The sequence below is a fragment of the Babylonia areolata genome, chromosome 29 (assembly GCF_041734735.1).
Source record: "Babylonia areolata isolate BAREFJ2019XMU chromosome 29, ASM4173473v1, whole genome shotgun sequence".
Classification (NCBI taxonomy): domain Eukaryota; kingdom Metazoa; phylum Mollusca; class Gastropoda; order Neogastropoda; family Buccinidae; genus Babylonia; species Babylonia areolata.
In genome coordinates this window covers 25907985-25934359 of record NC_134904.1, presented here as the reverse complement: position 1 = coordinate 25934359, position 26375 = coordinate 25907985, and the positions used below count along the sequence as shown (strand labels likewise).

Below are 26375 nucleotides of genomic sequence, written 5' to 3'. Positions count from 1 at the left end.
AAATTCCATTGCGCAGGCTTGAATGACACGTCCACGTCCGCGCCACCAACTATTCCAAGCCCTGTAGCGATGGGAAAGGGGCGAAAACGGCAGGTGGAAGATGTCACTGGAAGCCGCAGTTCCAATCCTGCATGCAGGCGGTTCAGGATATTGGTCGCCTGATTGTTGACCCGGAGGTGACAGCATCACTCGGCAGCACCCTGAACGACCAAGCAGCCTTTTCTAGGGACAGCACTGCTTGCTCCACACGGAGAGGGGCCTAGAAAAGGTGGTCCAAACAAATGCTCATCTCCATACCCCCCAGTTGGCTAGCCGCGGTCAACGGGCATCTCCAAACGCGGTCGAACAACAATAGAGAAGAAAAGGCCGGCACCTGCCTCACAATTAGGTGCAAAAGGACTAAAGGTAGCATGCTGGAACATCCGAACCATGCGTGACTCTGCAGACAGCAACCACCCAGAAAGGCGTTCCGCTCTAGTCGCACACGAACTTCAGAGACTGAACATTGACATTGCTGCCGTCAGCGAAGTCCGCTTTGCAGGGGAAGGCAGCCTCCAGGAACACGGCGCTGGGTACACCCTCTACTGGTCAGGCAAGCCAGAGACCGAGAGACGCCTTTATGGCGTAGGCTTTATGGTCAGGAGCACCATTGCCTCCAAGCTTGAAAACCTGCCAACAGGACACTCAGACCGAATTATGTCCATGCGCCTCCCACTACGGAACAAACAGCATGCCACTCTGTTCAGTGTGTACGCTCCAACCCTCCAAGCGGACCCCACAGAAAAGGTCAAGTTTTACACTGATCTGCACAACCTCGTTCAGAACACCCCTGCTGACGACAAGGTCATCATCCTTGGCGACTTCAATGCCAGAGTTGGCCAAGATTCAGAAGCCTGGAAAGGAGTCCTTGGCAAGCATGGCGTTGGTAATTGCAACGACAATGGGCGCCTTCTTCTCGAGTTCTGTGCAGAGCAGCAGTTTACCATCACCAACACCATTTTCCAGCAGAAGGACAGCCTGAAGACAACGTGGATGCATCCTCGGTCCAAACATTGGCACCTCATTGATTACATCCTGATGCGCCAGAGAGACGTACGAGACGTCCTACACACCCGAGTGATGCCCAGCGCGGAGTGTCATACTGACCACCGCCTCGTCCGCAGCAAGCTCAGGCTCCACTTCAAGCCCAAACCAAAGAAAGGAGGAGCTCCTAGGAAGAAATTCCAGGTCGGCAACTTTCAGTCAGCTGAAGTGAAAGCTGAATTCCAGGCGAAGCTTCAGGACAAACTTGAAGACCCCAGTTGCCCCACAGACCCCTCTCCAGAAGCACTATGGGCACAGCTGAAATCAGCCATCCTGCAGTCCTCTGAAGAAGTCCTAGGGTTCTCGTCGAAAAAGAACAAGGACTGGTTTGACGAAAACAACCAGGAGATCCAAGAATTGCTGGCGAAGAAGAGATCAGCCCACCAGGCTCACCTTGCACAACCGTCTTGTCTGGTGAAGAAAGCAACCTTCCGGCTCATATGCAGCAACCTCCAGCGCAAGCTTCGTGAGATTCAAAATGGGTGGTGTACCAACCTGGCAGAGAGGGCTCAGCTTTGTGCAGACACTGGTGACTACCGAGGCTTATACGAAGCCTTGAAGGCGGTGTACGGTCCCTCATACCAGGTCCAGAGTCCTTTGCCCAGCGCAGACGGCCAGGCGCTCTTCACAGACAAGACGTCGATCCTGAACAGGTGGTCGGAACATTTCCAGGCCCTCTTCAGCGCCAACCGCACGGTTCAAGACGGCAATTCTCCGCATCCCACAACAGCCAGTGAAATTACAACTGGACGAGCTACCAACCCTAGAAGAGACTGTCAAGGCCATTGAACAGCTGAAATGTGGCAAGGCAGCAGGGGTTGACGGAATTCCGCCGGAGGCGTGGAAGAATGGAGGCCCAGCACTACACTCCAAACTCCACAACCTCTTTGTCTGCTGCTGGGAGCAAGGCAAACTACCACAGGACCTCCGTGACGCAGTCATCATCACCCTGTATAAAAACAAGGGAGAAAAGTCGGACTGCTCCAACTACAGGGGGATAACTCTGCTCTCCATCGCAGGCAAGATCCTCGCCAGAGTCCTCCTAAATCGGCTGGTGCCTACTATCGCCAAAGAACATCTCCCAGAGAGTCAGTGTGGCTTTAGAGCCAACAGAGGCACCACTGACATGGTCTTCGTTCTCAGACAGCTACAAGAAAAATGTCGGGAACAGAACAAAGGACTGTATGCGACATTCGTCAATCTCACGAAAGCTTTCGACACCGTGAGCAGAAAAGGTCTGTGGGAGATCATGAAACGTCTAGGATGCCCCCCAAAATTCCTCAGCATGGTCATCCAACTACATGAGGAACAGCGTGGACAGGTCAGACACAGCAACGACCTTTCGGAGCCCTTCCCAATTGGAAATGGAGTGAAACAAGGTTGTGTCCTCGCGCCGACCCTCTTCACGATCTTCTTCAGCATGATGCTCCAACAGGCCACTGAAGATCTTGGCGACGACGACGGTATCTTCATCAGATACCGCACTGATGGCAGCCTATTCAACCTGAGGCGGCTACAGGCCCACACCAAGACACTGGAGCAACTCATCAGAGAGCTTCTGTTTGCCGACGATGCTGCCCTCGTCGCCCATACAGAAGCGGCCCTGCAGCGTATAACGTCCTGCTTCGCAGAGGCTGCGCAGCTCTTCGGCCTAGAAGTCAGTCTGAAAAAGACGGAAGTTCTCCACCAGCCAGCCCCACGGGAAGAATTCCACGCTCCTCACATCAACATCGGTGAGACAGAGCTGAAGTCGGTCCACCAGTTCAGCTACCTAGGCTGCACCATCTCGTCTGACGCCAAGATCGACAAGGAGATCGACAACAGACTTGCAAAGGCAAACAGCGCATTCGGCAGGCTGTACAAGAGAGTGTGGAACAACAAACACCTGAAGAAAGACACAAAGATCAGCGTGTACAGAGCTGTTGTACTGCCCACCCTGTTGTATGGCTCCGAAACCTGGGTCACCTACCGGCACCACATACGACTGCTTGATCGCTTTCACCAGCGCTGCCTTCGCACCATCCTCAGCATCCACTGGAGTGACTACATCACAAATGTCGAGGTCCTGGAGCAGGCAAAGACTATCAGCATCGAGGCAGTGCTGCTAAAGACTCAGCTACGTTGGGCAGGGCACGTGTCCAGGATGGAGGACCACCGCCTGCCCAAGATCGCGCTGTATGGCGAACTGTCCACTGGCCACCGTGACAGAGGAGCACCCAAGAAGAGATACAAAGACTCCTTGAAGAAAGCTCTCGGTGCCTGTCACATTGACCATCGCCAGTGGTCCGCAGTAGCCGCTGATCGAGAGACCTGGCGACGCACCATCCACCAAGCTGTCTCCTCCTTCGAAAACAACCGCAGGGCCAGCCTTGAGGACAAACGCAGAAGGAGGAAGAACCACGACGCTGCAGCCGCGAACCCAGACCAGGCTTTCCCTTGCAACCGCTGCGGCCGACTCTGCTTTTCCCGCATTGGCCTTGTCAGCCATGAGCGTGCCTGCATCAGACGTGGCCAACGCCCTTCCTACATCTTCGTCAGCGAAGCCAGGCTATGATGATTCATGTTCATTCTAGTTTTATAGTTTTAAAGTTGATATGAAAATGTAGTATTTTGTTAAACTAATAACATGTAGAGCCAAGTACAAGTATTTCTAAACGTCGTAAGAAGTGAAAAGGACTTCATTTTGAGAAAAGTCAAGACTGGAAAATTTTTCGTTTCATCGTGATCAATTCAAGGGTATTAACTCGCATGGTTTACAATTTTTAACTGTGAATTCCGACTGATTCTGTGGATATTTTTATGGCAGTTTGGGACATAATCCAGTAAGTGATGAGGCGTTCACAAATCTTTCTCTGAATAAATATTTAATGTTCTCCTTTTCCAACTTTCCATCACATGTTATCGTGTATTGTCCATTGAATATAGGATTGAACAACTTGAAACAAAATGCCGTCGTTCGCGTTCGCGAAGAATATGAGCACGCGCTTTGAATGTGTATAAATATGTGTATGCAATTGATTTTTGCCCATGACCTTCAGGGCTCAGCCAACAGATCTGTAAAGTCCACTCGTCGTATTGATTTTAGTATTTTCCGAAAAAGACCACTTGGGCGAATGAACATAGTGAAAGCCATGTACACTGAGAGTAAAACACACAAGCTGTTTATGTATTGAATATAATTTCAAAATGTAATGTTTAAGATGAGAAAGATCAGTTTAAAGCAAATTAAGTCCCCTAGCATTAATTACAGAGTAATTTCCCTTTTTACTATCTGCACCAAAACGTTTGCAAAATAAATAAAACTTCCATGCTTAGCAAAAGAAGTTCCTGTTTGAACAAAAAATGATAATAATGACTGCTCTTGGTGTGTCAGAATATCAGATCCAAGTGCCAAGTTTAGAGAATACAAAAAAATATTAATATAACAGTAAATGCAGTTTGCATATAATTAGGCTTCATTTTTTTTCCTGCCCATCCCAGAGGTGCAATATTGTTTTAAACAAGATGACTGGAAAGAACTGAATTTTTCCTATTTTTATACCTAATTTGGTGTCAACTGACAAAGTATTTGCAGAGAAAATGTCAATGTTAAAGTTTACCATAGACACACAGACACACACACACACACACACCGACAGACATCCGAACACCGGGTTAAAACATAGACTCAGTTTGTTTACACAAGTGAGTCAAAAACAACAACATGAAACACACACACACACACACAAACTATTATTACCGCAACTACCACTGACAACAACAACAATAATAATATTAATGATAATACTAACATAGTAAATACAATAATAATACACTGAAAAGTGAACATCATCTAAGGAGTAATGTAATTGGGAGAGAGAGAGAGAGAGAGAGAGAGAGAGAGATAGTGGCAAAGTCATAACAATCACGCTCAACCACTCAGAGAGTCATAACAATCGTGCTCAACATATATACACACGTGCGCGCACTGGCACACACACGCTCACACACGCACACGCGCACGCACACGCACACACACACATACACACACAATCAGGTAATCACAATCATTGAAAAATCGAATAAATCACCGTGAAATAGATAGCTGTGTCACAATTCACGACGAACAGTCAGAAGAGAGCGTTAAACTGGCGTTGAGTGGTTACACGATGTGTTGTTTCTCCAGTCTTCACGAACACCACTCCGTCCCTGGTCCATGTCTCGGAAATCTTTCCTTCTTGCTGGTCCTGACGGCAGCAGCAATGTCCGCCCTCGTCTTGGTCAGGTCATCGTTAATGTACAGACGGGCGGCTGGAGCCTGGACAGCAGCGGCGGCAGTTGTAGGGGCAGGCGTGGCAAACAGAATGCGTGGATTTACTTTGGAAAGTTTTTTCTTCGCTGCCATGACTTGGTGTTTGCAACGGTAAGAGGATAATTTGACGATGATAGCTCGATTACCGACACTCCCCCTGTCATTCTTTCTTCCCACACGATGTGATCGGTCGATCATACAGCTGTCCAGGTCGACACCAATTTCTTTTGCTATTTTCTGTGCTATTTCGTCTGTGTTTTCTCCATCAACCTCCGGCACACCATTAATTCGTATTGCGTTCCGTCTGCTATACTGTTCCAGTTCATCCACTTTGTCTTTCAAAGATTGTATTTCAATGTCTTTTTCTGAATTTTTTTCTTTTAAAGCTGAAATCTCTTTCCCCAAAGCACTCGCCACTTCGGAAGCTAAGCTTTTTGTAAACAATCTTATAATCTCTGGATCAGTTAGTGCAGCCCTCACCTCCTCTTTCACTGACATCTGTGTTCCCTCTCCTCCCATTGTTGAGTCCGATTCCAAAATGGTGCTAGTCAGAAACGCAGGGCTTATGATTGTTGTTTCAGAGTCAGTGAAACTAGAATTTGCCTCGATACATTGTCTCTTATCATCGTCGCTGTCGACTAACGGTGAGCTTGCTAAACGTTTAACAGACATGGCACGACATTGGTGACAAAAATCACTTACTGAACGCGTTTACAACACACGATGCTTTTTTTCACAGCGTAAAACAACACTTGAAGGCGCCATCTTGGTTAGCACACCAACGATCAGTTCACGATTTGGCTAACATCTCTTGAAAGAATGAAGATCACACACACTGGAGAGCTTGAAACATCCGTGAAACATCTATGAAAATTCTCACAGAATGAAACTGTTCCTTACACTCTGAACACCCGTGAATAACACAACAAGCTGAGAGAGCCCAACAATCTGCTCACATCCTCGTCATTGCCGGAACTTGTTGCTTGGATAAAACTGTTGTCTTATTTGCAATTAAAATTTTCGATATGAAACACCTGTTTTAATTAATATTATCTTTGAACATGAAGTTCGTTCCTAGAGACGTTCAGTCACTCTGTTGTACAGTGATTGCTTTTGATAAATTATGCCAAGTAATCTTCTGTTGGAAATAGGAAGAGGGAGACGTAGTGGCACACCACGAAAGTTGCGGTTATGCAAGGTTTGTAATACGGCTGTGACTGGGGATGAGTTCTATTTTATAATGGAATGCACAAAGTATAATGACTTCCGAAACAAGCGTGTGTCTCCTAAGTCGGTTTTCATTTTCTGTTTGTTTGTTTTCTGTTCATAGGAAGCAGATGGAATTTGTTAGCTATAAGTACGTTTATCAAATTTGCACATTCAAATGCTAATTGTTATTTGAAACATATTTGCGTTTTCTTATTAAGTTATAGTGTTGAGTATTTGAATGTCTTCTTTTGGGCGTAAAAGTATCATTTGATAGCAGTCCTCCATAAGTAACTGGAGTGAAAGGATGAATAAAACTTTAAACTATATTTTTTTTTAGATAATGAACAATGAAGAAAGAAGAAACTGAGAAGAGAAACAAGAAAGAAAAAGAAGGTATTGAAGAAAGGTATCTCCACTAAAAAATCAAAGACCAAGAACAGAGACAAAGAACACACACACACACACACACACACACACACACACACACACACACACACAAACACTCCCTTAATTGTTGTGTCTATAAACCTTTCATTCACGGTTTTCATGACATCTGATTCTGATTCTGATTCACACACACACACACACGCGCGCGCGCGCGCGCGCTCCTTGGAATGATGATTTAGCGGTTTATTTTGCCGATAATTCGGGGGGTCAACTTTATGTTCCCCTAGGTCTATGTTTCCCAGAATTTTCCTTCAGCCAGCTACAAGTTCTTGCAGGACTATATTCCCCCAGGTCTATGTTCCCACGGGTCAATGTTCCCCTAAATTTACGTTTTCTGGGTCTTTGTTCCCCCAGGTCTTTGTTCTCCCAGTCTATATTCCCCCAGGTCGATGTTCCCCAAAAAACGTTATTGGTAGGTCTATGTTCCCCCAGGTCTATATTACTCCAGGTCTATGTTCCCCCAGGTCTATATTACTCCAGGTCTATGTTCCCCCAGGTCTATATTACTCCAGGTCTATGTTCCCCCAGGTCTGTATCCCCCGCATCCCCAAGTCTATGTTCCCCTAAACATATGTTTGTTTAATCATACATACACTTTTGGGTGCTTGTCAGCAGTGGTCAGCAGTAGTCAATGGTCAGCAGTCAGTAGTGGTCAGTGGTGGCCAGTGGTCCATAGTGGTCGGCGGTGGTCACCAGTCAGTAGTGGACAGTGGTGGTCTGTGGCGGTCAGTAGTGGTCAGTCATGCTCACCGGTAGTCAGTAGTATGTAGTGGTCAGTGGTCGTCAACAGTGGCCAGTGATCTGGAGTGGTCAGTGGTGGTCAGCAGTGGTCAGTAGTTGTCCGCGGTTAATGGTGGTTGGTGGTCAGTAGTGGTGCGTATATAGTGGTCAGTGGTTCTCAGCGGTGGTAAGTGGTAGTCGATGGTGCTCTGTGATTGTGGTCAGCGGTGGTCAGCAGTAGTCAGTGGTAGTCATCGGTCAGTAGTGGTCAGTAATGGGAAACTGGTTATTAGTGGACAGTGATATCAGTGGTTAGCAGAAGTCAGTGGTCAGTGGTGATTAGCAGTGGTCAGTGCTGTGCAGCAGTGGTCATTTGTCAAAGTGGTCAGTGGTCAGAAGCGGTCAGTGGTGGTCAGAAGTCAGTAGTCATAAGTGGTCAATATATAGTGGTCAGTGGTTGGTTCTGGTCGGTCAGTGGTTAGCGGTTGTAAGTGATCAGTAGTGGTAGTAGTCAGTGGTGGTCAGTGTTGCTCAGCAGTGGTCAGTGGTGGTCAGCATTAGTCAGTGGTCATCAGTGGTCAATGGATGTCACGGTGGTCAGTGGTCAATAATGGTTAGTGGTCAGTATATGGTGGCCAGCAGTGGTCAGTAGTGGTCAGTGGTTAGCGGTGATCAGCAGTAGTCAGTGGTCAGTGGTGGGCAGCAATGGATAGCGGTCAGCAGTGGTCAGTAGTAGTCAGTGGACTGTAGTGGTCAGTAGTGGTGAGTGGTGGTCACTGGGTAGTGGTTGTCAGTGATCAGCAGTGGTCAGCAATGGTCAACAGTCAGTGGTGGTCAGCGGTCAGCAGTGGTCAGTTTGCAGTTAATAAAATCAAAAACAAAAAACTAGGACGTCTTGATAATGCACAAATGTGACAAAAAAACGCAATCTAAAGAATTTGACGTAGTGGCCAGCAGTGGCAAGTAATGGTCAATAATGGCCAATAGTATAGTGAAATCTGCTAAAACGTTGCAATAGTGCATACAATGTGATATAAACTTGACTCTGATAGTAGTCAGTAGTGGTCATGCAGTGGTCAAACATCTTCAAAGACATAATGTACAAATGTGACAACATAATGCAGTCTGAGCACTCTTTAACTGTGGTCAACCATGGTCAGCTGTGGGGGGAACTTCGACATAGGGGAATATAGACCTGGGAGAACTTAGACCTGGGGAAACATAGACATGCTCCCCTGCACTGGATGCCAACTAGGTCACTGTTAACCTCTCTGATGTTGTCTGAAAGTGAGCATGATGTGAGCGGGCGTGGCATGGCACGTGAAGGACATACGTGTGTTTCCTTGGGTGGGTGGGGGTGGTGGTGTGTGTGTGTGTGTTTGTCTGTGTGTGTGAACATAGACGCTAGCGTCAGAAACAGGATTGCCTAAGTCAGCGCCGCCTTTGGGAGACTCCGTGAGAACGTCTGGGAGCGAAGACGATTCAGCTCTACCACTGAGCTGAAGGTCTACCGTGCAGTGGTCCTTACCACCCTCCTTTACGCCAGCGAGACCTGGGCTGTCTACAGCAGACACGCCAATCAGCTCAACCTGAGCTGTCTCTGCAGACAGAACAAAGTCCCCGACACGGAAGTCCTGGAACGAGCTGGCCTCTGTAGCGTCTAAACCCTTCTGCAGAATGTCCAAGCCAAGTGGGCTGGACATGTGGTCAGAATGTCAGACAGCCGACTGTCTAATCAGCTGCTGTGTCAGGGCAAGCGCTCAGTTGGAGGACAGAAGAAACGCTACCAAGACTGCCTCAAAGCGTCCCTCAAGTCCTGGGCGTCGACATCAACACGTGGGAGACACTTGCTCAGGACCGTCCAGCTTGGCACAGCATAATCACCACAGAAGCCCGTGCAGCTGAAGCCAGGCGCATCACCGAAGCGCACCGAAAGCCTGCTGTACGCAAGGCCCGAGCAGCATCCACTGCCACAACAGCACCCACTCACTTGTGTCCCACATGTAGGCGAGACTTCAGGGCCCGGATTGGCTTCACCAGTCACCTCTGGACCCACAGCCACTGATCTTTCATCTGATCGAATCCGAAGGACGAACATCATCAAATAACTTTTTTGACAAACATCATCATATCACTTTTTTGCGTTAATTGCAATTTGGCTTGAGCGTTGGAAGGAGTTATATAAATTCCCATCATCATCATCATCATCATCATCATCATCATCACCATCATCATCAATGTAAATGTGATACAGACTGGTTGGGTGAGCGAAGTGTACACAGGGGGTATATTCCAGCAAGGAGGGGTAAGAAATGTTCTAGGCTACTTCCTACCCGGGATAAGAACCAGCCAGGGATAGGTTTGGGCCTGTTACACCGGTAAGGCCTTGAGAGCCTACCATGGGTATGCACAAAACATTAAACCAAAATGAAATAAAATGAATAATTAAATAGGTAAGTATACTGAATATAATAAAAACAAACAGATACGAATACACAGAAGGCAAATGATTGAAAACGAGGAGGGGGCGGGGTGTGGCTGGTGGGGGGTTACAAGATAGTGACACATTTCTTTGTTCGTTTAGCGTTGGTATATTCGCTGGCGTTGATGAAATATACATGCGCCGTTCTGATCTCTTGTTTTCTTTTTCTTTCTAATCCTCTGTCATTTCCTCCTTCTCGCAGCTCGTCCGTGGACACAGGAAGTACAAAAGACACAGCACACAAATGAAAACGAAATATTATGTAACAATATCCGTTTCTTTAAAAAGTCTCAATCCACTTCTTTTTCAGTTCCTACTCCTTCTTCACTCCAAATGGCTGATTGCCAAAACGAGTTCTCTGACTGTGTCTGTGACCTTGGCGTTCTTCTTGACAATTATCTTTGACTGAAACAGCATGCTACATAGAACCTGCCAACTAGCATACTTGGAGCTGAAGCATATCTTTAATCCGTTCACTTCTTACGGAAGAAGCAACTACGACTCAAGTCTCTACTAACACCACTTTCTTGTCTCGACTACTGCAGTTTCATTGACTGTCCTCAGTCTGTCAATCAACCTCTTCAGCGCTAGGCTTATTTATAGATCTTCTAGAAATCAACGATGCTCTCCTTTACTTTATAGACTGCACTGGCTTCCAATTGAACACAGAGTAAAATACAAGTGCTCCTATCTCTACTTCAAATTTATCACAGGCTCTGCTCCTCAGTGCCTACCTAAACTTCTCCATGCTTACATACATTCCCTCCAAGACCCTTCGATCCTCTGCTGACACCAGGCTCTTTAGCTTCATTATTTCACACGCAAACAGCATGGTCAATGAACCTTGTTTTTTTCAGCAGCTAAGCTCTGGAACTCGCTACCATACTCTCTCCGACACAGTGGAATCTTTCAGGTCAGGACTGAAAACATATCTGTATACCCATTACTAAGATAAAACTACCCCCTGCCAACCTTTTCAGAGCGTGCTGTTTCCATCCTCATTATTACTTAAATGTCATGTGTGTGCACGAGAAGGAAGGAGGAGGCGTGAGTGCGGTCGCCCGTGTGTGTGTGTGTGTGTGTGTGTGTGTGTGTTTGAGTGTATTGTGTGTGTGCCAGTGTCTATATGTGTGTGCATGCGTGTGCGTGTTGTGTGTGCGCACGTGCATGCGTGTACAAATACAAATACAAAAATAATTATTCAGTTTTTACAGGCCATTAGACCCATATGGACAAATGGGTAGACAATAGCAACCATGGGGCACTCCAGGTGATTTTGTAATCAAGCACGCACAATATATATAAATATACTTTTTGCTGAATTGTTGTAAGTAACATTGCAGTTATACAGATCTGATCTTTAAGCATTCTTTAATGTAAATTCCTCATTTGATGATCCTATTATCCAACAAGTTTGAGCAGAGCAACTGGACTTTAGAACTTGAAAGGAAAATATGATTATAGTGGGGAATATATATTTTACGCAGTGATTCTCGGAGAGACAAGCAAAAAATGGCAAAAGTCTTCAATCTCGTATCTGTCACACTGGGAACAGAATGGGGTCGTATCTGTCACATTGGGCACAGAATGGGTTCAATAATGGTTTCCCAAAGCGAGAAACGCCATTCAAGGGTACTTGTTGCAACGTGAAAAAGGCAAAGTACACGGCGATGTTCATAAGACGTCAAAAGACGAACGTAATTTGCCCTACAAATCTCGGGATGAAAGTTCATCTGACTGGGTGGGAAACAGTGAGTCATGCCAGTTCTGACGATAAGAATCACAAAGACGTGTTTTGAATGCATTGATGAACTGTGAAATGTCACCAACATTTTGCATTTCCCATACATAGCCAAATCCATGTGAACATAAAATAGATCTGAGTCACCCAGTTCCTTCTACCTGCTAAGCCATGTTGGAGCGGCATCAAATAACACTGTTTTGGGTACCTGTACTCAGCATGGCAAGAAGTCTGGTCCAATATCAAACAGAGGTATCGATGTATACCGGGAATCTACCGTATTCGCCCAAAGCAACACTGTTTTTAACATCCTTTCCGACACCTAAAATCATTTTACAAAATCTCCTATTTCAAACTATACTGAAAAGATGTCAGCTACGTTTGTAAAATTGCATGTCTCTAATAATCAAATCATACATTTTGCGTCAGTCTACTATCCCAAAGGTCCAAGTAAGCAAAATACAAATTGGTTGCGAACATTAAATTGCTCAAAAGAAAGATGGATCGTCGGAGGAGATTTTAATTCCCATGCGCCCTTCTGGGATAGTGATTGTCAAATAGTATCTCATCCTGACTTTGTTGAAAATATTGTTGATTCATCGTTGCATTTACTTAACGATGGGAGGATTACACGTATCCCAGATGTGGCTCATCATAGAGCATTGGCACTTGACCTAACCTTCATATCACCATCCCTAGCTTTAACAGTACAGTGGGATACTGGGGATGATCCACTAGGCAGTGATCACCTGCCAATCACACTGTCTTTTAAGGATTGTAATATATCTAAATACAGCGGAGAAGACGAAATCCCAAAATTCAATTACAAATATGCAAACTGGGAAACATTTCAAAACTATCTTACGAACATTTCTGAAAGTGAAATTTTTTGTGAAGATTTAAATGTTTTTTTATAACAACTTTCAAAAATCAATTATTGGAGCTGCTGAAACAGCAATTCCCCAAAAAGGTTCAAAGAGGAGTGACATTTTTTCTGGAAATGTTTGGTGGAATGATGCATGTGCGGAGGCTGTAAATACAAAGAAACTAGCATACCTAACATGGTTAAGACTCAGAAAAGTACCTGACAAAGATGTAAAAGAAGCCGCTCATAAAGACATGTGTTACACAAAAATCAAGGCGAATAGAATCATAGCCCGAGAAAAAAGACAATACTGGTCACAATTCTGTTTGAATGAAGTACCTGACCATAAGGATATGAAGAAAGTGTGGGCCAAAATGAAAGAAATGAAATCAGGCATTGTTCTGCAAGACTATCCTATTAAAACAAAAGATAAAGAGTTTCTGTCCCCTCAAGAGAAGGCTGAAGAATTTGTTTGTATATATTCTAAAACAGGCAGTGTAGATAGTTTGTCAACTAAACAAAACACTTTAAGAGAGGAAGAAGAAATCAGTGACAAATATAGAGATCCTACCCCACAAAATGATAATACAATCAATTCGGCAATAACTTTACAGGAGATAAAGAACACTATTCATTTGTTGAGTAACAAAAATGTGTCAGTTGGTAAGGATGTAGTATCTTACACCATGTTAAACCATTTGCCAGAAAAATGGATAATTATATTACATACATTATTTCAAAAGTGCTGGGAATGTGGACAAATCCCTGAGGTATGGAAAACTTCCATTGTAACTCCTGTATTAAAACAGAGTAAACCTCGAACAGAAACTTCGAGTTATAGACCTATTTCGGTTACCTCCCACGTTGGGAAAGTCATGGAGAAAATTGTAAATATTAGAATGGTGTATTACTGTGACAAAAATAACATAATTCCGTTAGCTCAAACTGGATTCCGGAAAGGAAGATCTACAATTGATCATCTGACCCGTCTCACTACCCAAATTAAAAAACAGTTTTCTAAGCGAAAAAGTATCCTTGCGTCCTTCTTCGATCTTACTAAAGCTTATGACCGAGTATGGCATAGCAGACTGTTATTTAAGCTGAAACAAATTGGTCTGTCGGGTCATGTTTATGACTATGTTAAATCCTTTTTAAGTGGGAGATATATAGTGGCAAAAGTGGGAGTAACTTTATCAACCTCTAGGCCTATAAACATGGGAATCCCGCAGGGTTCCATTATTTCTCCATTGTTGTTCAACATTATGCTTTATGATTTACATACATGTTTTTCATCATCTACCAAGCTGGTTCAATATGCTGATGATATTGCTATATGGATTCAGACATCCTTGAGGAAAACGGCAAGCCTACATTACATCAATTACATTATGTACAAAAACATTTTCAGGGTGAACTCGATAGACTGAGTAGCTAATGCAATCTAATGGTTTTGAGTTTTCTGTAGAAAAAACACATTTGATCCTCTTTAATAATGGTTATAATCCCAGCAAACTACCACGATTTTTTTAGGAGGACGTGAAATATTTTTCAAGTCGGAAATAAATTTCTTGGGATCCTATTTACTTCAAAACTAAACTGGAAGAAACACATTGATTCAATGGTGACTAAAGCAGTTAAAAGTTTAAATTTCTTAAAAATTGTAAGTCACTCTCCTTGGGGACAAGACTCCAAAATTCTTTTACATTTAGCGACATCTCTAGTAAGATCAAGATTGACCTACGGTCAAGAAATTTTCTTTTCTGCTCCGCCGACGTTTCTAAAGAAGCTGCGAATAATTGACAGTAAAGCTGTGAAACTGGCTTTAGGGGTACCTGTGCATACTAAGACCTCAGAAGCCTATAAGCTTGCGGGTATTCTACCACTAGAAGAAATCAGAAAATTAAGTTCTGCTAAATATATTGTGAGATGTACAGCAGTGGATGATTTTGAGGAATTAAATATTAGGTCTGATATTGATTTTCCAAAAAATGCACAGAATAATTCAAATCTACAAACCATTCGCACATATGTGTCAGATATTTTTAATTCTTCAGACATTGATTTGCATGATATGGCACCTCGTGTTCTGGTGCCACCTGTCCCTCCCTGGGAGTTAAGAAAAGCAAACGTCAACATATGTGCTTCTGACACAACAAAAGGAGAATCTCCACATATAATAGCAGCATCTGTCAGAATTGAATTAGAAGAAAATTTTGATTATCATTTAAAAGTTTACACTGATGGCTCGGTCCTGGATGATAGCAGTGCAGGATCTGCTTTTGTCATTCCTAACCTAAAAACAGAAAAAAAATCATATTATTTAGGTAAGGGACATTCAATTTTTACAGCTGAATTGGTGGCCATCCTTATGGCTTTAAATCATCTTGTTGATATACCGATCATAGTAAGTAATATCCTATTTTGTGTTGATTCTCAATCTGTCTTAAAAGGTTTCCTCCTTTTTGAGAATGATCAAAGAGAAGATTTCTTGTTTGAAATGAGGTATTTATTGCACTCCCTATTTGTGAAGGGTACAAATGTTGATTTTTGTTGGATACCATCCCACACTGGATTCCGTTATAACGACCAAGCAGACAGGACAGCAAAAAGGGGAGCAAAAAATCATATAAATAGTATCAAAGTATATTGCCCATTGTCATACAAGGAAACAAGCAATATACAAGAAAGAGACTTTTATAGGTGCTTGAATTCAAGTCTAAAACCTCGTCAGTTGACTCTCTCAGACTTTGGTCCGATTCGCAGACCAATTCTGAGTTTAGCTCTCAGACTATTATCAAATTCATTACGGACCAAGTATTGTTCTGTCAAGTGCATATGCTTTAGTAACCTGACAACTGAGCATATAATTTTTCGCTGTAGCTTGATGAAGCCTTTTGTACACGAAAGTGTGTCTTCACAAGTGACTGAGAACGTTGATGTTTTTGACTTTTTGCATTCATTATCAGTTGTTTCGCTTGTCAGTTTAACGACTTCTCTTTTACTAAGTCCTTTAAGTAATTTCCTGTAACTGTATTTAGAGGGGGGGGGGGGGGGTTGTTTGTTTTGTTTTTCTTCCAAATTTCACCTACATTTTTACCCTCATTTGCCCAGTTTCACCCAACCCTGAATTCATCCACATCTCCCCCCCTTCTAACCGATAATACTCAGATGTATTCATAAATACTTTAACAAAATGTCTTCAATCACCGATATGTGTGACGGGACATTAAACAAAAATTCCTCCCTCATTTTACAAATCTTGACGTGAACTCTCTCAACACCATCAGATTGTTCAAAACCCCTGTGTGTGTGTGTGTGTGTGTGTGTGTGTGATATTGTTACTCGTTATCTATTTTCGCGTTAAACACCATATCATATTAATGTTTTTGGCGTATTACATTTTGCAGTTACTGTTAGGCGCCTTGAGCGTTGGAAGGCGCTATATAATTCGTTTTTAATTATTGTTTTATACAGAAACAAAATCGGACAATAATTTTTAATCAGAATAACATAAATGTGTATTTTCAAAGACGATTTAAAAGAAATAGATAAAATATCGATTTAAAAAAAAAAAAAATTAAAAAAAAAAAGCAAACCACATACGATCGGGCCGGAAACCCAGCCCCATTCTTCCCTTTTCTGGAAAAAACAACTCAACCCCCCACCCCTACCCACCTAACTACCACACTCTTCCGCCCCCCTCGTCCCCACCTCCCATAAAAAAAATCAATTAGAAAATGGGAAAATGAGAAAATCAGTTCTTGTTCAAATCAGCCGTAACAGCCTTCGAGTGCAGTTGAACATGAAAACATATACGAACAAGTAATAGAGAATCTCAAGACAAAGGGAAAGAAATACCAGCCGCGTAAAACATCAAGGGAGAAAACTAAAACAATTCCCACAGAAAACAACAGGATATAAGCAAACGTCAGCCATGCTTAAAATACTCTTTTGTTTAATGCTCACTTCCTTTTCTTCTTCGAACTAACCGTGACACACAGACATGCATTTGTGTCTTCTGAGAGAAAAGAAAAAGAACATAAAGAAAGGGGAAAAAAACATGAACGAAAAGAACAAAGAAGGAATGTGATTAAAAAGATAATATGTATGAGTGAAAAACTGTGTGTGAAAAAAATAATGTGAGTGAGTGAGAAACTGTGTGTGTGTGTGTGTGTGTGTGTGTGTGTAAAACACATAAACAAGACGGGAGAATCCCTCGTTTAATATCACTTACAGTGAAAAGACGTTAAACTAAAGAACGAACAGGAGAATCACGGTCATTCGAATGTGCATAATAAAATGAGTAAATGTTAACTGGAGAAGAAGAAAAGTTGAGCGTACATGTCAAAGAGACAGCAATACAGACAGACAGAGACAGACACACACAAACACACAGGCCGCTGAACAGATATACACCACCGGGTTTCGTTCAGTCGGGCACATAATTAATGAAGGTCAACGGGACAAATCGTACCTGTCAGCTGACTCGTGACTTTTTCTCTTCAGATCGCTCGACAGACAATCATCAAGGGGAGCAGCAACAATGTTGGAATGGGAAAAGGAACTTGTCACAGCGGCACAGCTATTTCCTCGAGCGCGCGCACATGTCTTCATGTTTCTGTTTAATTGTTTTCGAAAAGCTAGCCTTTGTGATTTTGTTTTTACTCCCGTTTTTCACTCTGTGTGTGTGTGTGTGTGTGCGTGCGTGCGTGTGTGTACATATATACATATACATATTTGGCAAGTGTTTTTTCACAGTCATGGCAATCGAATAAGTCAGTTGGTATCAGGTTATTGTCCCGTATCTTTCAATTGATCACATTTGATAGTTGAGTAGACTGCTGCAAAAACAAGTTATGAAACACGTCCGCCTAGAAAGCGAAAGAATCTGAGCGCGCTGGTTCGAATCACGGCTCAGCCGCCGATATTTTCTCCCCCTCCACTAGACCTTGAGTGGTGGTCTGGACGCTAGTCATTCGGATGAGACGATAAACCGAGATCCCGTGTGCAGCATGCGCTCAGCGCACTTAAAAGAACCCACGTCAACAAAAGGATTGTACCTGGCAAAATTCTGTAGTAAAATCCACTTCGATAGGACAAACAAATAAAACTGCACGCAAGAAAAAATACAACACAAGAAAGGCAAGGCCTTCACGACTCACTTGTGATACACTTTTTAAAAAAATCCAAGCTTTTTATGTATTGAGTATAATGCATTTACTGTTATATTTATATTTTTTGTATTCTCTAAACTTGGCACTTTGATCTGATATTCGACCCAACAAAAGATCTGTCATTATTGTCATTTTTTGTTCGAACAGGAACTTCTTTTGCTAAGCGTGGAAGTTTTATTTATTGCAAACGTTTTGGTGTCGGCAGTAAAACAAGGGAAATTACTCTGCTGGGAACTTAGTTTGCTTTAAACTGATCTTTCTCATCTTAAACATTACATTTTGAAATTATACTCAATACATAAAAAGCTTGCATTTAAAAAAAAAAGTGCATCACAAGTGAGTCTTGAAGGCCTTGCCTCTCTTGTTTCAAAATGTAATGTTTAAGATGAGAAAGATCAGTTTAAAGCAAATTAACTCCACTAGCATTACATAGTAATTTCCCTTTTTTTTCTATCTGAACCAAAACGTTTGCAAAATAAATAAAGCTTCCATGCTTAGCAAAAAAAGTTCCTGTTTGAGCCAAAAATGATAATAATGACTGCTCTAGCTGTTGGGTCAGAATATCAGATCAAAGTGCCAAGTTTAGAGAATACAAAAAATATAAATATAACAGTAAATGCAGTTTGCATATAATTAGGCTTCATTCTTTATTTTTTTGTGCCCATCCCAGAAGCGCACTATTGTTTTAAACAAGATGACTGGAAAGAACTGAATTTTTCCTATTTTTATGCCAAATTTGGTGCCAACTGACAAAGTAGTTGCAGAGAAAATGTCAATGTTAAAGTTTACCACGGACACACAGACACACAGACACACACACACACACACAGACAACCGAACACCGGGTTAAAACATAGACTCACTTTGTTTACACAAGTGAGTCAAAAATGGGTGGCGCTGTAGTGTAGCGACGCGCTCTCCCCGAGGAGAGCAGCCCGAATTTCACACAGAGAAATCCGTTGTTATAAAAAGAAATACAAAATACAAAAAATGCAAAATACACGTATGTAGGAAATGGAATTCATCTTCAACAGCTTCACATAATATTTTCTTCTGTATGTGTGTGTGTGTGTGTGTGTGTGTTTGTGTGTGCGTGTGTGTGCGTGTGTGTGTGCGCGCACGCACGCACGTGTGTGTGTGTGTGTGTGTGTGTGTGTGTCTGTGTCTGTGTGTCTGTCTGTCTGTTGTGCTCCTGACTAAAACTTTTTAATCCGTCTTCCAATAGGACTGCAATCATCCGCCCTCTCCTGAATGAACCTAACCTTGATCCAAGCGATTTGGAAAAAAAATATCGACAAGTTTCTCACTTTCCTTTCTTAATAAAAGTTTTACCCTTTTCAGGCTGCCTGTCGTGCTGACCACAGCACCGACGTCACTCTCCACGTCCTGAATAATCTGCTGTTAGCGTCCAACTCAGGAAAAAAAAATCTCCATTCTCACTCTTTTCGCATTATCAGCCGCCTTTGAGACAGTAGACAATTCGGCCCTTCTTTTCCGTTTTCATCATACCATTGGTATCTGCGACACCGCTCTCAGATGATTCAAATCGTTGCTCCAATTTGTTACACCGTTTAACAATTACCAGTCTGTTAAAGTCGAACACGGAGCTGTATAAGGAACTATTTTACACTGTATACTACCCCTGAAATTATCAACCACCACGATGTCAGTTATTCTTACGTAAACGATACTCATCTTCAGAAAAGCAACACCTTCAAAACAATGTACTCTCTCCATCTCTTTCTCTTTTGCTAGAAACATCCGACAGGACTTTTCAGAAATAGATGTCTCAGAATAAACAAAAAACAACAATTGCATGCTGACAAACCTGAATCAATGCTAAATGCTCATACAAAATACTAACTCTCTTCTATCACAATTGACTCAATCAAACTTGGCAGCTCAAGAACCTTTGTGTTTTACTTGAGAACACATTGTCCATGCAAAACTTTATAAGTCATGTCAGTGCTGAAACTGTCAATTACGACTCATTAGTTCCGCTCGGAAATACATGTCCATCCACGCGACATCTAAACTCGTTTTTCTCATTCTGTCTCGCCTCGACTACTGTTACTCTCTATTTTCTGGTTTGCCTGCTTCATCCCATCAGCGCATGCAAGACATCCGCCCCGCTCGTCCTCAAAACGAACAAAACAAAACAAAACAAAAACAACAACAACAACAAACATACAAAAAAAGTCTTACCGCACCATTTCTCTCTTGCAGTCTCTCCACTGGTTCACTGTCTCACACAGAATAAAGTATAAGGCCAGCACTCTTTGCTATTATCATCAAATCCACTCTGTTTCAACATTCCCAAATTTAAATTCTCCACAGTCGGCTGCCGCTCTTTTTTCATGTCTGGCCTTCATACATAAAATTAGCTCCCTTTTTCGACTTATTCGAATGTAGACCTGCATTCAACTCTTTCAAGTCTGGCCTTGATGCCTGCCACTTTCCAAAATAGCTCTCCGGTCCCCTAACTTCCCACTTTCCGGTATACAGTTTTTCCAGCTTTGTATGATATGGATATTCAATCAGTTTGACTTTTTATCCCTCTGAGCCCGAGTTACGCATGCATGAGAATGGCTTGTATGAAAGCGCTTGTGGGTTTTGATGTTCAGGCATAAATAATCATTTCATGATTTATATGTACTTTAGTGTGTGTTTGTATTGATATGATGTGTGTCGATGTTAAATGCGTCAATATTTATCGTATGATTTATATGTACATTGTTTTCAGTGTACTGTCCAAACCTTGGAGACGAACAACTGAAAAAAAAAGGCACATTACCCCCTATCACATGTACTTTAAGCTAACGACAAAGTGCCAAAGTCTCGCAAATCTCTTATCAGTTTATGTTGTTTCGATCCTGTTTTTTCTTTTCCGTTCCATTGCATCTGTTTGGCACCATTTTGTTCTGACCAGTGCAGGTCTACTATGTCACTAGAGCTTGACAGCGAATGACATTAAACATTTCAGTGTTCAGTGTTAGTGTATAAGCAAAACAACCAGTACCCCTCACCACATTCTATCAAATCAGCTTCAAACAAGATGGAAACGGGTTTAACCACAGACATGCGATAAAAAAAAATTGTGTGTGTGTGTGTGCGTGCGTGCGTGCGTGCGTGCGTGCGTGCGTGCGAGTGTGTGTGTGTGTGTGTGTATGTGCGTACGTGCGTGCGTGCGTGTATACACACACACACACACACATACACGCGCGCGCGCGCACACACACACAAAAATAAAGTTGAAAACCAACACTTATTTTGTTAAACAATGAAAAAATAATAATTTTAAAAAATATCAATTTTTGCTTACCCGGCGGCTTGGTCACAGACTACCTTGGGAATCTAGGAATTCCTTTTTATGCTGTAATTTGCACATACTGACATAAATTCTTCTCAGTTGCCGGTAGTGTGATAGCATGATGTCTTGGTGGTGTTGCTGTAGAAGACCGGCTTGCATGTTAATTCCAAAAAGGAAGAAAATCAGTATAAGTAGACGTCCTGCCGGTTTGATAGCTGGCACCATAACCTCACAAAAAGTATATTTAAGATAAATAAAGCAAAGTTGAAAACCAACACCTACTTTGTTAAGCAATAATTTTTTTTTTTTTTAATCTGAATTTTCGCTGCTACCCGGCAGCTTGGTCAGTCTCAGGAACGTCAAAGAAAAATAATACAATATATATGTGTGTGTGTGTGTGTGTGTGTGTGTGTGTGTGTGTGTGTGTGTGTGTGTGTGTGTGTGTGTGTGTGTGTGTGTACATTCATGCATCATAAACCATCTACTGCAGAACTAAATATATAAGTATTTTTAATTGACTGAAATGGCACATTTCTTCATTCAAATTCACGTCCAGTCAAATGAAATTATTACCTTATACAAGTTCTTTCCACCAGATAAAAATCCATCGCTCTTTCACATGGTGCAACAAATAAAATGACCAGATAAAAGGTAGTCGTTCTAAATGCTTGAACGATGTGTGTGTGTGTGTGTGTGTGTGTGTGTGTGTGTCTGTGTGCATGGATACGTGCTTGCGTGCGAGAGACTGGCACAACAACATAATACCGGCTCGCTCATACAAGCGGTGAGGCAGGTTGATTCAACAGCAGCACTCTCGGAAAAAATCAATCCTCTTGCTCTCAGAGCGAGGCTGGCGAACCAGCACGAAGAGAGAGAGAGAGAGACATTAAAGATATCACACAAGGGACTGTGATGGGAAAAGAGGGTTCAGTGTGAATGATACAGTTCCATCGCCACTGACAATGCCAACAGCCAGCTGAACTCGATCATCCAATGATTTGCTAGAGAGAGAATGCGTGCGTCTGTGTTGTGCGAGTGGTGGTGTTTGTTGTCTGTTTTTTCTTGATGAAAAGTGTTTTTTAAGGAAACTTAAGCAACGACATTTATCAGAGCTACTACACAACTACTGTTGCTGCTGCTCCTAACACCACTGTTACTGTTCCTAAAATTACAACCACCACCACTACTATTTCTACTACTATTATAATTACTGCTGCTCATGCTACTAGCCCTGTTGTCGTTATTTTTACAAATGTAGAGTATAAAAAAGAAACAAAAGCACAAGCTTATTAGTGTACTTAAATGTTTTACTGTCCTCGTCGTCGTTATTATCATTATTATGATAATCATCATTATCATTATTTCTACTGCTATGTTTGTAGTGTTTGTTTATTGTTGCTGTTGTTTTCTCTTTTATTTCCTTTCTTTCTATGGCTTGACCTGTCAGTCTTTTTAAATTGTATTTGTTTGGTTCTTCTTTTTTTTTTTTTTTTTTGCTCTGATTTTTCAAACAATGCAATAGCAACGTTCCCTCCTCTCCCTCATTCCGTCTCTCCCGTCACCCCATCCATACCCGTCCCCCTACTTCACTTTTCCTCATTCTTTTTTGTGAGTGAGCGGGGCAGAGGGGAGTGGGGAGTACGGGGGATGGGGAGCATTGGGGGATGAAAGTGGTCTCAAGGAAGCATGACTGCTATAAACTGAAACATTCCTATGAGCTGGGACAAAAGAGGGCACGGGTCGTTTGTCTTTAATACTGACATAAGCATTTAGCGTATCGAGCCAGAAAACAGAAGAAGGTGAGTGGGCAAGGAAGAGGGGAAGACAGGGAAGAGAGAAAGGCGGCAGAGGTTAGAGGAGGGGTGAGGGGGAGGTTAGTGGGGAAGCGATGGAGAAAAAAACAACAACTTGAGGTTGTGCTTGTTTATGATGCAAATAAAAGGACCTTGTTTATGTCTCTGTGACATTCCAACTTAAAAAAAAAAAAAATAGTAGAAAATAAAGGCAAATTTCTACATGGTAATATTTCACATGGAAATGTATGGAGACGGGTTTAGCTTTCTTCCCTCTGCCTGTTTCTTTCTGCCCGTGTTTCATTCTGTGTGTGTGTATGCGTGCGCGCGCGCGCGTATGTGTGTGTGTGTGCGTGCTCGTGTGTGTGTGTGTGTGTGCGTGTGTGTGTGTGTGTGTGTGTGTGTGTGTGTGTGTGTGTGTGCGCGCGCGCTTGTACGTGTGTGTGTGTGTGTGTGTGTGTGTGTGTGTGTGTGTGTGTGCGCCTGTGTATGCGTGCATGCGTGTTTGCGCGCGCGCTTGTGTGTTTGTATTTGAGTGTGTGTGCCTTGTGGGTGGGTGTGTGGGTGTGTGTGTGTGTGTGCACGCGCGCGTGTGTATCATTTCGCTTTGAGTGTTCTTGTTCTTCGTAGCCGTAGTCTGTCTGTTTTTGTCGGAAAGGTGGAAGTGTAGTTGTTGTTGCTGTTGGTTTTTTGTTGTTGTTTTTTTGTTTGTTTTGTTTATTGTTTGTTTGTTTTTTTCTTATCCTTTTCCCCTTGCTTGCTAGCTTGGTTCTTTGCTGCATGTGTTTGTTTCCTCAACACAGTTGGCTGGTTTCTTTGTATTCCCCCAGCATGAGTGACTTCAAGGAAGTAAATCTTCCTTCCTTTCTTTTTTCATTCTTTCCTTTCTTTCTTTTTCTTTATTCCTTCCTTGCTTTGTAAGATGTTTCACTGTTTGTTGTTTTTTGCGTGCGCGCGCGTGTGGTAAGGGAGGGGGTGGGGAGAAGGTCGTGCTGATATCATATTCAACGGACCTGCTGGTGACAACAATAATACTCTGATATTTTCCACTCAGTTGACTTTCCTCTTCATCCACCTCCTTCTCTTCCTCCTTCTTCTTCATTGTCTCGTCTTTGTCATGCTCTTCTTAGTATATACCATCATAATCATACATTTTCTGCTTCAACTTCTTCTATGTTCTTCTCACATTCTTCCTCGTTTATCACGTGACATCAGTCACGCTTTCCTCTTCTTTCGGGTTGCATTATTATGAAGCATGCACAAAAAGCGTCAATTGCTTGCTCTTTTCCTCCCTTTCAACCTGTCGTCTGAGATAACAGCAAGACATCCGGTCATCAAAAATATGGATGCAAAAACAATCAAAACAAAAACAATAGCAAGTCGAGAGAGAATGGCAGATTACACGCGTATTGTATAGTGTTGTGTTGTATTGTATTGTATTGTATTCCACTTAGCCAGTACAATTTTTCTGAGTAAAAATTAGGCAGCTTTTCCCGTGGAAAATGTGTCGCGACAACACGGCTATTTCAATTCTTATTCTGCTTTCCCGTCTTTGTTTTTTTAAAGGAGACGTTGACATCACCTCATGCACACCACAGCATGTACATATCTGCACACACCAGTCTACAACAGGCTGACCGAAACTAAAAGAAACGTTCAATTCAATTTTCCTGTTATGTTCATTCCGGTTAATTCAGTATCCACTTTAGAATATTCATATGCAGTAAACACGTCGATGGCGTAGTTCACTGTATGTGTTCTGTCCAGAATTTTTTTTTTTTTTTTTTTTTTTTTTTTGTAATTGCGAACAAGAAAACAATGTCGTGCCGTTTTCCCAAACAGAGCCTCTGTTCTGGAAACTGGGATCATGGAATCTTTAGATCGGGATCGAGCGTCAGTGAAATAAACCGTTAATGATCCGAATAAACGGGCTTAATTCAGAAGACTTACAACCTGTTATTGGTATGACTGTGAAGCTGTTTCCCCACTATGTTTAATCGTAATTTGGTATTGTCAGACAAAAAGTATTTCCAGATAAAATTAATTTGTTAAAGTTTACCACGGACTCCTCTCTCTCTCTCTCTCTCTCTCTCTCTATATATATATATATATATATATATATCTCACACAGAGACAACTACTATCGTTACTGCATGAAAAAGGAAAAACCAACTGGATAGCAAAAGTTCATATTACTTTATACAAATATTTGTGTGTGTGTGTGTGTGTGTGTGTGTGTGTGTGTGTGTGTGTGTGTGTGTGTGTGTGTGTGTGTGTGTGTGTGTTTGGGAGTAGGATGCATGCAAACTTCCATTAGGACATCCAGGCAAAGGCTCATTGATGTCAGATGGCAGCAGTGGAAAGAACATATAAATACAAGTGATAGGTTTAGTTTCTATGGAAAATTTAAGACACTTTCCACTGTCGAACCTAACATCTTGGTGAATATGAATAGATATGTGAGACTGATTGAACTGACTGAAATGCACTGATGAAATTTAAATTCGGGATGTCTGAAATTGCTGTGCACAGTTCCCGATGCAGCTACGAGAAAGATGAACTCTGTCCATTGTGTAAAGAAGAAACCAAGGATGAAGTACACTTTATATTACGTTGTCACTATCTTCATGATTCAAGAACGAAAACCATAACACACATTTATCATGGTAGGCAAAACATGGTCTCGTTACAAATGCTGTTATCTTCAAAAATGAAAATGAAATAACTAAGTTATCTCTGAAGAGGCGTCCAAATTCAGTTGAAACGTACGATGTTAGAGAATAACACAATGACGATTTTTTTTTCTCTTTTCTCTGCTCTTGGTGTCTTCATATTTACATGCGCTCGCACTATTTCTGTATTCGTATATTGTTTGTGTGTTGACAATATGTATTACACTTAGCTATGATTTCTTGTTTACTTTTGTTTAACCCCCTTCAAATGGGGCGATGGTCTAAAATTGAATAAATCGTTTGTTTGTTTGACACACAGACAACCGAAAACCGGGTTGTAATATAGACTCACTTTGTTTACACAAGTGAGTCAAACATTTTATCTCAAGAGGAATGGGTTCCGCCAATTTTTAATCTTCCAAAGACAGGCCGCATCTTGAAAGAAAAGATTACATACACCATACCGGATCGGTTACAGTCCGGTTTAACAACGACCGCGCCATCCATCGACTTCCACTCGGGTGGACGCAAAAAAGTGTGCTACTAGGGCAGAACCACAGACTGTCCGTGGAAGAAACGCAAAAAGTG

The 26375-nt window shown here is 42.3% G+C and overlaps 1 protein-coding gene across 1 annotated transcript in view; it reads right to left on the bottom strand.

Annotated features, from left to right (window-relative positions):
* The window catches only part of LOC143274625 (PR domain zinc finger protein 14-like), a 145817-nt gene that overhangs the window by 96264 nt on the left and 23178 nt on the right, over nucleotides 1–26375 (bottom strand). Inside the window, exons 5-6 of the mRNA XM_076578495.1 lie at nucleotides 3066–3078; nucleotides 1758–1795 (exon numbers count right to left, since the gene is read on the bottom strand). Of these exons, the coding sequence (XP_076434610.1) occupies nucleotides 1758–1795; nucleotides 3066–3078 (51 nt within the window). The remainder of the gene's footprint in view (nucleotides 1–1757; nucleotides 1796–3065; nucleotides 3079–26375) is intronic.